Source organism: Corvus kubaryi, unplaced genomic scaffold, assembly GCF_017639235.1.
Source record: "Corvus kubaryi isolate FWS band 111438036 unplaced genomic scaffold, C.kubaryi_AGA036_p1.0 133, whole genome shotgun sequence".
NCBI classification, from domain to species: domain Eukaryota; kingdom Metazoa; phylum Chordata; class Aves; order Passeriformes; family Corvidae; genus Corvus; species Corvus kubaryi.
In genome coordinates, this window is record NW_024580667.1 from 1,435,759 (window position 1) to 1,446,696 (window position 10,938).

The 10,938-nt window shown below is 46.4% G+C and overlaps 1 protein-coding gene and 1 long non-coding RNA gene across 2 annotated transcripts in view; one reads left to right on the forward strand and one right to left on the reverse strand.

The window, feature by feature from the left end:
• Positions 1-24: 24 nt before the first annotated feature.
• The window catches only part of RIPK4 (receptor interacting serine/threonine kinase 4), a 15,493-nt gene continuing 4,579 nt past the window's right edge, over positions 25-10,938 (reverse strand). The window contains exons 2-3 of the mRNA XM_042033517.1: positions 7,697-7,988; positions 25-301 (exon numbers count right to left, since the gene is read on the reverse strand). Of these exons, the coding sequence (XP_041889451.1) occupies positions 128-301; positions 7,697-7,988 (466 nt within the window). The 3' untranslated portion in view covers positions 25-127. The remainder of the gene's footprint in view (positions 302-7,696; positions 7,989-10,938) is intronic.
• On the forward strand, positions 1,375-6,750 carry LOC121667165. The gene is made up of 2 exons (XR_006016942.1): positions 1,375-1,636; positions 6,212-6,750. It is a non-coding gene; the product is annotated as an uncharacterized LOC121667165 (long non-coding RNA).

A 10,938-nucleotide genomic window follows, 5' to 3' on the forward strand; every position in this document is an offset into this window, starting at 1 on the left:
TGCAAAGACTTTGCAAAAACAAAAGCTAAAGTGACACATTGCAAGATGAGGCTCAAACCAGATTTAGGGGTTTCATGCTTAAAAAAAGTAAGAAAGGACTCATTTTACAGGGTTACTAAAAGAGTATTCAGGTGTTTTCACAGTTCACTGACCTGTACACATCATGTTTGGTGTCAAAACACCTGTTTTTCTCCTTGATGCGCTCTGGAGGAAGGTAGGCAATAGTGCCACATAAGCCATCCATGCTGATGTCATGGGAATGGGACAAACCATTGCACTTTGCAAGCCCAAAGTCAGAAATCTACAGGAAAAAAAAAAAAAAAGGAGGAGGAAGAGGGTGAGAAAAGTGCATGGTACCATTAGACTTTCAAGGTGTTCACAAAATACTTTCTGCAAAGAACAACAGACGCAACCCAACACATACAGTGAAGTGCTGTTCAGGAATATTAAGCCAATAAAACATCTCTGGAAGCATAATGCCCTGGTAGGCTTTTCTTTATGGTTAAGCTAAAAGAAGAAGAAGAAAAAAAAATAAAGGCAAGCAGTTTTTGCAAGCAGCAGCATGCCAGCCCATTACATAGCAAACACAACAAACAGTCAAGACAATTTATTGTAATTTAAACCAGTTGAATTTAGTTACTGCAAACTACTTTAATGCAATTATTGGCCCTGCCACCCCCTTTCCCTATGTAACCTCATGTTGTACGATGTGTTTAAATGTCCTGGCTCTCCAATGAACTCTGGAGAATCACTCTTTCAGGTATCACTGTTGAACTGACCATGCCAACAAGGACCAAGCCCAACAGCAGAGCCACCAAGTGCTACAAAAACCCAAATGGAAACACACACACACATACACACACACCAAAAACCAACACAGGGAACTCTTTTTGGCAGCCAGGAGATACAGCAAGTTGGTGCAGTGACGCAGTGAGCACAGCTGAAATGAGCACAAGTGACAGCAAGTTTACAAAAAGGACACACCTCCACTTTAATATGAAGTGTCAAGCAAATATGCATTCATTTGCTCTCAAAGGCATACCAATCATCGAACAAACAGATAGGCCAGGAATTTCCTTTGTCTTACTTATTTCCCACTGGACAAAAAGGTCTATTATGCCAAGTGGAAATTTCAAGAAAAGTCAAGTCTTTTTGGACCACTGAGCTCACTGATTTTAGTCTACATGTTAGATAAGATACCCCCTCCCCCTAACTTATACATTCCTTTTATCTAATAAATACTCAGGTTTTTCAATGACTCATTCCCCCTTTTGATCTTCACAGCTTCTCCTTTGAGAAAGTTTTCCCTCAAAACAACAAGCATAATTAAAAAAAGCTTTTCTTTTTTTTTTTTTTTTTTTTTTAACTAGGCTCCGACTTTACACTTTGAGAAGTTTCTCTCTAAAGATACCACAAAACTAGTTGCAACATGTGTCCATTACTGGAAAGGGAGAAAACTGCTGCCAGCTTCAGCCTCCTGGAGAACAGGCAGGTTATGCAGCCATGCAAGGAATCTCCCTTTGCCATAAAACAAACAAAGCAACCCACACAGCTTCAGCAAGAACTTCTCCCATGGACAAAGAGCTCAGCAGTGGCATTCTGAGAAGCTGGAGAAGTCCTGCATTCTAGAACACAGGTATGTCTGACCTGTTGTGCATCTGTATCTTTAATCTGTAGGGTAGCGTGGGAATGACTTGAGAACAAAAAAACCAAAAAAACCAAAAAAAAACCAAAAAAAAAAGGCGGGGGGGAAAAAGGGAAAAAAGCAAAGTCATCTGGAGGAATAGTTTCTCATCCCTGTAGAGCTACACTCTCAGAGAGGGACTGCTGGACTCCTCAGCAAGCCAAGCACTGGAGCCCAGGAAAGCAGCAAGTAGTCAAGAAACCCACATCCACAAGCCAGGTCACCATGGGAAGAGCCAAACTGACCACCCCAGGAAATGCTGCATGAGTCTGGGGTGCTTGGTGCTCCACAGGAGAACAAAAGCACAACCCCAGCATCACACCAGGCTGTGGTGTCAGGTTATATATGATAATATATAAATAAATGAACCGAACCCTGCAAGTCTGAACGGATCCGGTGAAGCACTGCTCTCCTTTGATTAATGTGAAGCACAGGCTTGTATACACCTCAAGAAACCCAGGCATAATTAAAGCCACACACCTCCCTCTTTGTCTAAACAATGCCGTGTTTCCTACTGCGTGTGTTAAGAAATAAAGATGAAATGCAGACAGCAGGGTGACACTCCTGTGTTCGGAGCCACCAGCTACGGTGTGTGAATCTAAGGCTGGGGGCCAAGGCAGAGCTGAGAGCTCTACACAGAAAATGTCACCCTACAAACTAAGAAACAGCTGAAGTACACAGCATACACCCTCCCTGGCCTAGCAGGAGCTTCACCTTGTGGAACTGTCCCAACCTAGTATGAAGGATTGGGTGTTACGCCAATTAATAAAAAAATCACCTGTAGAGCAGGGCTTCGATCATATCAAATTCTGCAGTAGAAACAGTAGAAAACACTGGAAATTGAGGAATTGTTATCTTGCAGGCTGCAACAAAATAGTGAGATTCTGCAGACAGCTTTTCTGGCTTTTACTAGCTCCTCTAGGGTGAATTTTCCACACTGCACGGTGTATTTAGTCATGCAAGTTCTTTAAACACCAGTGGGAACTGCGCAGTGGGTGGAAGATACAGCCATTTCACTTGCCTGTTTTGCCTTTAAATTGCTTGCCAGGCACCTCATTCTGCAACACCCTTGCTGGGGAAGGCAGTGGAAGCAGAGCACCCCTTCCCCACTCCTTCCTCCACATCCTTGCTGGTCCTTGCAGCCCACCCCGGGCTCTGCCCTTCCCCACCATCCAAGGGAATCCGTAATCTCGCTCCTCACATCAGTTATTCCAGGTGGGTCCCACGGCGCTTCAAAAGCGCCCGTGGTATGAGCAGGGGAGACACGGAGGCGACAGACTGCTCCATGCAAAACCCGTGGTGGGGAGGTAGGAAGAAGAGAAAGCAGCCTTGGCCAAAGCCCACGCAGACAGTGGGATGGTTCATGTTCAGGCAGCTCCGCTCGCTCAAGGGCTGCACGAGAACAAACACATGAGCGCCGAGCAGGGACGGGAGCTGCGCGTGTTTTCCTGCCCGCTTCCAGCAACACTCACTTTACTGAAGGATCCCAAGATCTGAAGATTTGTATTTATTTATTTAGTTTTAGTTTAGTTTGTTTTTGACTCATGCATGCAAACCTTTCTCTGCTCCTGCCTTTTGTGGATTTTTCCACTCCAGTCCGCAAAGTTTCCACTCCACTCGCAAAGTTTTAGATGCTTTGAGAATTTTTTTGTGATTTTTTTCTCTGTGAAAACCAGAAAATACGCTCACATAACTACAGTTACTACAGTCACCTATTCCCAAGCACTGCAGGAACAAAATGAGTGCTTGGAAAGTGCTTTTTTTTTACTGATGACTCCTGAACTCTGCACTAAGCTCCTGATGCTTTATGTCATTTTTCTGCAAGCAAAACTGAAGAATGCACTGCAGTGGACTCAGGGACGGAGTTCACCAAAAGGTTTTCTGCATCAAATCCACTGGATTAATTTTTAATCACTGCTGGAACATCCAGTATTTGTCTCTGTACAAAGTCTCTGCACTGGGATATTGAGTGCCCCCACATTTGTCTATGGGGTATTCGGGTGTCTGGCGGTGGGGGAAGTTTCCCTTGTTTGTTTTTTCTGGGGGTAGGGGAAAAAGGCTTTTACATTTTTGTTCTTTAAGAAATGCCTGCAATTTTTAAGAAATTTGCACAGGTCACAGACTTGGACTACTAAAACTACTAGCAGGAAGGACTAAAAATTAATTCCAAATACCAACACAATCTGCACTTCAAATCTATGTCTTTACTTCAGTGATTATGAACGCACTTCATTTAGCTTCTAACAAGAATCTTTCTGAAACAGACTCTATTTCCATCCTTTTCCAACCTGCCCTGAAACTTTTAACTCCTCCAAACCCGTTTCAGGTGGGACATTTGTGACACTCTTTTCAGAAGCAGCACAAACCAAAGCCAAACATCCATTTTAATCCATTGTGAATCTGCATTACTGTAACAGGGATGGTTTTGTTCCCTCCCCTGTGCCACCACAATTAGATCAATCAGAGAATTGATCAAGGCGCAAACCAGCTTTGTTGGTTGGGATTAAAGAGCCATGCATCAACAGCCCTGCATGGAAACCTTGATCAGGAAGGGTGGCAAACAGGCAGAAGGGATACACAAAACAAAGGCTCCTCATCTGTAATAACAAGAGAGCAATTGCTGCTGATAAAAACGTGGCTGTGCTCCCTACACCAGGCAGTCTAATAAAAAGAGACAACTGCTCTTTACCAGCCTGGCCTCTGGGTATTACTGGGACCTACAGTTAACAACCTACATGAAGAAGCTTTCTGATCATCAAATTTGCCATCTGACTAGGCTGCTTCTAACTGCATGCTCAGAAATTTTGCAGCTGAAACAAATAAAAGTGAAGCCCATGGAGGCAACCTATCTATCCAGACCATCAGCACAGTACAACACAGCAGCAAACTTCACACTGGTTTAAACTGGAGGACTGGGGAGGGGAGAAAAGCAACTACAGTGAGCTTAAAGCAGTGCACAGCTGAGAGCAGCTCGTTCTGCTTCAAGTTGTTTAAAACCAAAATCTGGGAGATGAAAAATAACTGGTCAGGCTTGTCTCTGTGTGTGCATGAACCCACACATACATGTATGTGTGTCTGTGTGTGTATGTGTACAAATATATATGGCAAGATGAGGAGCTGCAAAAAAACCCAACAAACTCAGGCTGGATAGTGGGAGAAACAAGAACTTAAAAATAATGTTTCTGCCCAAAAGTATTAAGTGGCAAGTTGGTTTAATTTTAAACACCTGAGCGAAAAGTAACACTCCTGACCATGAGATATTGGAAGACAGAAAACCTGTGAAGCAGCAACAGAGATAGGAGGGCATGGAAGCTGGCAACAAGTTGGGCATGAGATTTCTGCACGTGGTGGGGTGTTTATTCTCCTACCAAGGGCCCTGGAGAGAGATCACATCGCAGCAGGGAAGGAGCAGAGTCACGGCCCACGAGGGCAGCGCTGGAATGTGGCATTGCTTCCCCTGTGCCAGCGATTGCCACATCACAGTAGCTCAGGGGACACATCCAGAATGTGTGTGGAGGGCAGGAGAGTTGAAGAACGAGCTCAAAAGATGTGGTCCAGTTGAGCAAAGAAATACATGTCAGACAGCATGTAAATATTGAAAGATTGAATATAAGGAACACTGGAGAAAGGAGCGAGGGAGGCTCTTGTTGGTACAAATAGAAGTAAAATGTTGACATGAAGGAAGAAAAAGCAAGCTGATCCCTGCTAGCAAAGCCTGCCTGGGTATGCAATAATCCTGCCAAGGAAAGCACAGCGTTTAAGGCAAACAAGAGGGAGCAGGACATGGCAGGGAAGGGAAGGGAGCTCCCACCACCAACTCACAAGGGAGGATGGATGCAACCATCTTCCAAAAACCAGCAAAGCTTTACCTTCCACTGCACATACTACACACAAGTATTTCAAATCCCCAGAGAATCCCCCAACATGCCTTTCACAGAGTTAATATCTGTCTATCTATATCCCTGTTCCGGCCAATCCCATCCTCCTAATTATCCTCCCAAGAACAAAATTCAGCACACGCTTATGTAATGCACAGGCTTTATGATATGGAGGCACCCACTTGATGATAAGTTCTGTACAGCAGTGCTGCCTTAGTCACCAGCCTTGCTGAGGGCTTTACAGTGAGCATGGTGCTCATAAAAGGAGCAGGGTGTGTTTGCATTTAACTGCAGGATGGCACAGCAGCATTTCTAATGCTCTCCACTGGAAGACTGTTTCCTGGCTCAAGGGCAAACAGTTTATAAAAGTCCTCCCTACCTCCAAACTCTTCTTTCACAGTCTGCAACATCTCTCCACTCACCTTAGGACTCTATTAGGGACAGGTCACCTACTAAATTAATGCCAACATTTAAAAACACTTCAATCAGCAGCTCCATTAGCCTTCCAGCAAGAAAATGCACATTAAATCAAGCTGCAGGGTCTGAAATTTAATTATAAATTTCACGTCACACCAAAAGAAGGTTTGGGGCCACATTTTTAAAGTGAAGGCACCTCACAGAATATGTTCATCTCTTATTTTGCATACAGGTTCTTGCATCTGCTTTCCTTCCTGGAGGGGTTTCCAAGATGCCTGTGGATGTAGAAGACTGCTGGCTGGAAAAGGTTTGGATTAGACCATTCCTTCCTGAACTCCATGGAAAGGATCTGAAGACCTTCATGTGCTTCCTGCAGTTCAGAGATGTCAGCAATGACCTCACCAGAGACTTATTTATTTTTGTACGTTTTGCACTTTGCCCCCTTGTGTTACATCACCACCCAGATATAGGCAGAACATCAGGCACTTCAACCTCCTGAAACAGTGAGAAAAACACAGCCTTCCTATCTTGGCTCATGGATGAGTCAAGAATTAGGAATTTAAGAAGTTATGCAAGCAAGCCTGAACTTTTAAGTAAATAAATACTTAGCAAAGGCCTCTGAGCACTAGTGTGTGAGAACAGACTTTGAACAGCTCAAATCCTGATGTTCCGGTCATAATAGCATGACCCCCTGTCGATGCCTCCTACCTCAGAAAGAAAATCCTTCTAAGAAATTAATCACTAAGAGGCCTAGTAAAAAATCTGAGACCATCACAGGTGTGATTTCATTAGTGGCACACACCTCTTAGGGCTCCAACCCTCTCATGACATCAGGAGATTTGTCTTTGTTTAATGAAAACTTCATGTTTAGAATGGTGCAGGCAAGACCAAAGCCACTTTATCAGCAAGGGGGCCAGGAAAACAGGGAGCAGATGGATATGGCACTGCTAAAAAAAAAAAATAATTGAACTCTAAAAAAGAACAGGGAAAAACTTCATTTTAGTCTCTTTCCTCTCTAAAAAGGAAGTTGAGAAAGCAAGTCCAGCTCTCAGAACAGAACCTCCAGCAGAGAAGGCTAACAAGTTTGCCAGCTTACTCTGGAAACGGATAATGAAAAGAATTTCATGCTGTTACAGCCACAAAAAAATTCCTTTCAGTGACCTGGTATGCATGAACAGTCAGGACAGAGATACTTCCTCAGTGCACATGCCCTGAGCAAATGGAAATGAGTTGCCTCTGGGAAGGTTTCTCCAGACTCCAGCTGTAAATGAGATCTCTGCATTTAGTGGTGCAGACAAAGACCTAGAACGAGGCAACCACGGGAACTGTGAAGTGGCAAAGATGATTTAGAGGTTCACACCTCTTTTCTCTCCCTGTTCTCACCTGCCTCACGACCCTACTGCAACAAAGTTTGTAGCAGGACCCATTAGGTCTCAAAACCAGAGTTCACTACATCCTTTTACTATTTCAGGAGGGTTCTCACAAGTTCCCTAACCGTACCTCTATTTATGTACCAAAGTGGTGCATAAACCAGGTGGATTTATTTAAGGGCTCTATTTGGGTGGATTTTAATTTGGGAATCAGAGGGGTTGGGTCAGTGGGCATTTCTCTAATTCTAAAGGAATGCTGCTGGTTTCTCTCAGGCTTTTTGCATCTGGCAGGAGCCGTGGTGGAATGTCCAAAGGTGGGTCCCTAGCACAGAGTGTCCGATGCGTACCTTGACGTGGTAGTGGGCATCCAGCAGGATGTTTGCAGGCTTGAGGTCCAGGTGGAGCAGTGGAGGGGACATGCAGTGCAGGAAGTTCATCCCCACCGCTGTCTCGTGGATGATGCGGAAGCGCAGTTCCCAGGGCAGAGGCTCGGAAGCCAGGAGCTTTTCCAGAGACCCTGTCTCCATGTATTCCATGACCAAGCCGACCGGCTCTTTGCAGATGCCATACACAGGAAGGATGTAGCGGAACTTTGCCATTTCCATCTTCCTGGCTTCTTCCAGTAACTCCATGCGCTCCCTGGGTGGAAGAGAATGGGACATGAGGGATGGAGCAGCTGTTTCTCCTCACGCCAAACACGCACAGAACATTTCTTATAAAACCAAACACCACATTTCACCATCATCCCCTGACTGACCCACGCTGCCCCTCGCCAGCCTGCATTCCAGCTGTATTTCCACATTTAGTAACGCTGGGTTTTATGCTTCCAATGGTAGGCAGCTCCCAGCTGCAGGACCGCAGGGGAGTCCTACGCTCCCCCAGTGCGAACACCCCGAGTGCGAAGCCCATCTATGTCCCTGCTTTGATGTTTAAGCTGTGCTGTTCAGAAGGAGGATGATACACCTAGAGCCCAGGTTTACCACTGCTGTAGCTCCTTGGGCTGAAGTCATTAACTTTTTGTGAGTCATAAGGCTGTGCTAATCAGAAGAGAGGCCGGACAGCATCGCTTCAGCAACCCTGTTGGTGCATCCTGAGCGTACACAGACCCAAACCTTGGGAGAGGAATCCTTGGGACCCACCATTTAGGGAAGCAAACTGCCTGCTGTAGCCAGGAAGACACAACAAAAGCCTCCCCAAAACACAGACTTGACAACTCCCCTCCAGCAGGTGCCAAAAACTCCCAGCACACCATTGTCAGTGATGTAACAGGCCCAGTCCCGGCAGCTGTAATGAGCACCCCGGGTGGTTTACAGGTCACTTCAGCCTGACCCTGCACAGGGTTAAGTGTTACTCAGTCTGAGCTGCAGCCTCCCAGGTCAAGACCCTTAATTGCTCTGCCTTTCTTCTGCACCTCCCTCACATGCTTCTGCAACAGCCCACAAGGACTCAAGTGGCATAGAGGAAACAAGGGTCCTCTCCCCGGGCTGGCGGTGCCCACTGAGAGGGGCCACACGTGATGGTTTAAAGAACCTTCAATCTGTAGAAACTGCGTTATTGGTGATGATGGACTCTGCCCAGAGCAGCTTTGGGCCACGGGCACTGACACATCACTATTGGTGTCATAGATTCACAAAAGAGGGCACAGGGAGGTCAGACAGGTAATATTTCCTGAGCAGACCCTCTCTTATTACACAACAGCTCCTGCAATGTACCCAAAGATGTGCACACTGTCTAATGGACAAGAGTACCTGAAGTAACAGGACCAAGTCTGTGCCCTGTGCCACTAACAAGGGATGCCAGTTACCCCAGCGGGAGCCTCGTGGCAGAACCTCGGCTCCATCAAACTGTTTTGGTTTTTAAATTTTAAATCCAAGGCCAGCTAGAAGCACTGTCCACTTCTAAAAAGAGAAAACACCAAATCCAGCCTTCACACAGCTAAGTCTTTTCTTCCTGCGTGTCCCCCACTGCCTGGATGACCTGGGAGAAGCTGAAACGCAGTTTATGAGGGACCTTCAGATTTTGGGAGCTGTCATTTGGCCCTCAGACTCGGCAGTAGGACACTCCCCAAGGCTGGCAGTGTGCTCTGCTGCCTGCTGCCCACCTGCTGTGGCAGCCTGCAATAACCTGATGCAGGTAACATTTCCCACCAGGGCCTAGCCAGCAGCAGCAAACCTATTTCAGAGGCAAGACCAAGCTGAAAGATGGTTTTAAAGAGGGACAGACATGCTGAGAGAGGAAAAAAAAATAGATAAGGGAAATCTTTCCTATTAACCATGTTGGCTCCTGTTGCTCCCTACAGCAACTTTCTTGTGAAATAATTGCCTTTGCAGACAAGTACCCAGTTTGCTCCTTGGCACGCTGGAAGGGAGCGCCCATGAATAACACAACCAACTCCTTGCCCCCGAGCCACACGCATAGCCAGCATAATTCACCGGGCTGAGCGCTGGAGTCGGGGATGTAAAACACCCGTCTGAGCCCTCCCAGGCAGAGCAAGAACGCAGCAGCAGCCAGCGCCTAACAAGAACCACTGACTCCTCGGGATGGGGTTCCAGGGCTAACAACAGCCTCAGAGAGCATCACCAAAAACACAGACTGGCTGCAAGAAATGGGGCGTTTTCTACAAAAACAGAATTTTCCGTTTCAATAAAGTAATTTTTTTTTAAAAAGCTCCCTTTCTGCTTGGACCAGCTCCAGTGAACTGAGTGAATTAACAGACTAACAGGCGAGTGCCCTCTATCTAATTTGCCTGATTAAATAAAGCCCCCGTGCAACAATTACCACCCTGAGCACTTTCCCATACCCAGAGCATTCAAAAGTGAATCAGCCAGAGGCCTGGTACAGCCGAGGGAGGCTCGCCGGCTTTCAAACAGCTTTCAAAAAGGCCCCTGCCACCTTTTGAAAACAGAAAAGGAGAGAAGACAAAAGAAATCAAGAGAGCCAAAGCAGTCATTAGCCAAGTGCTAGAGCGCGTTTGCATTAATCGTATTAACACAAACAGCTCGTTAAAGCAAGATCTCCTCCATCAGGCAAAGATCAAAGGTCTCTCCCTTCCCTCTCCCCTCACAAGATGCCACCGGCGCTGGGCGCAGCCCGAGGTGTTCTCGGTGCGCCCATCGCCTCGATACGCGAGTGCTGATGCTGCAGCAAAGGGTGCTGCAGGGATGGAGCCTCCAGCTCGCATGGAACGGATCAAGGATGGCACGGGAGGGGGCTGCGTTGTGCTGCTCGGCTACTCCGGTGCTTAGGAATTATTCTGCACTATCCAAGCAAAGCTCCTGGTGGGGTTTCTCAGTGGAGAGCCATAGGTCTAGCCTCTGATATGATAGCTTCTTATTTAATGCCCACACGATGAAAGGGTCAGAATTATCTTCTCTAGGCACCTCGGCTCTGCTCCCCTCTCCCTCCAGTACTATATCCTAACTTTATGGTAATAAAGGAAAAAGGAAAAGGGGGAAAGGAGAGAGAAGAAGGGAGAAGAGGGAGGAGAAGGGAGGGAAGAGGGGGGAGAAAGAGCGGGGAGAAGAGGGAAAAAAGGGGGGGGAAGGGGAAAAGGGGGGGAAAAGAAAACAAAAAAGGGGGAAAAGAAGAG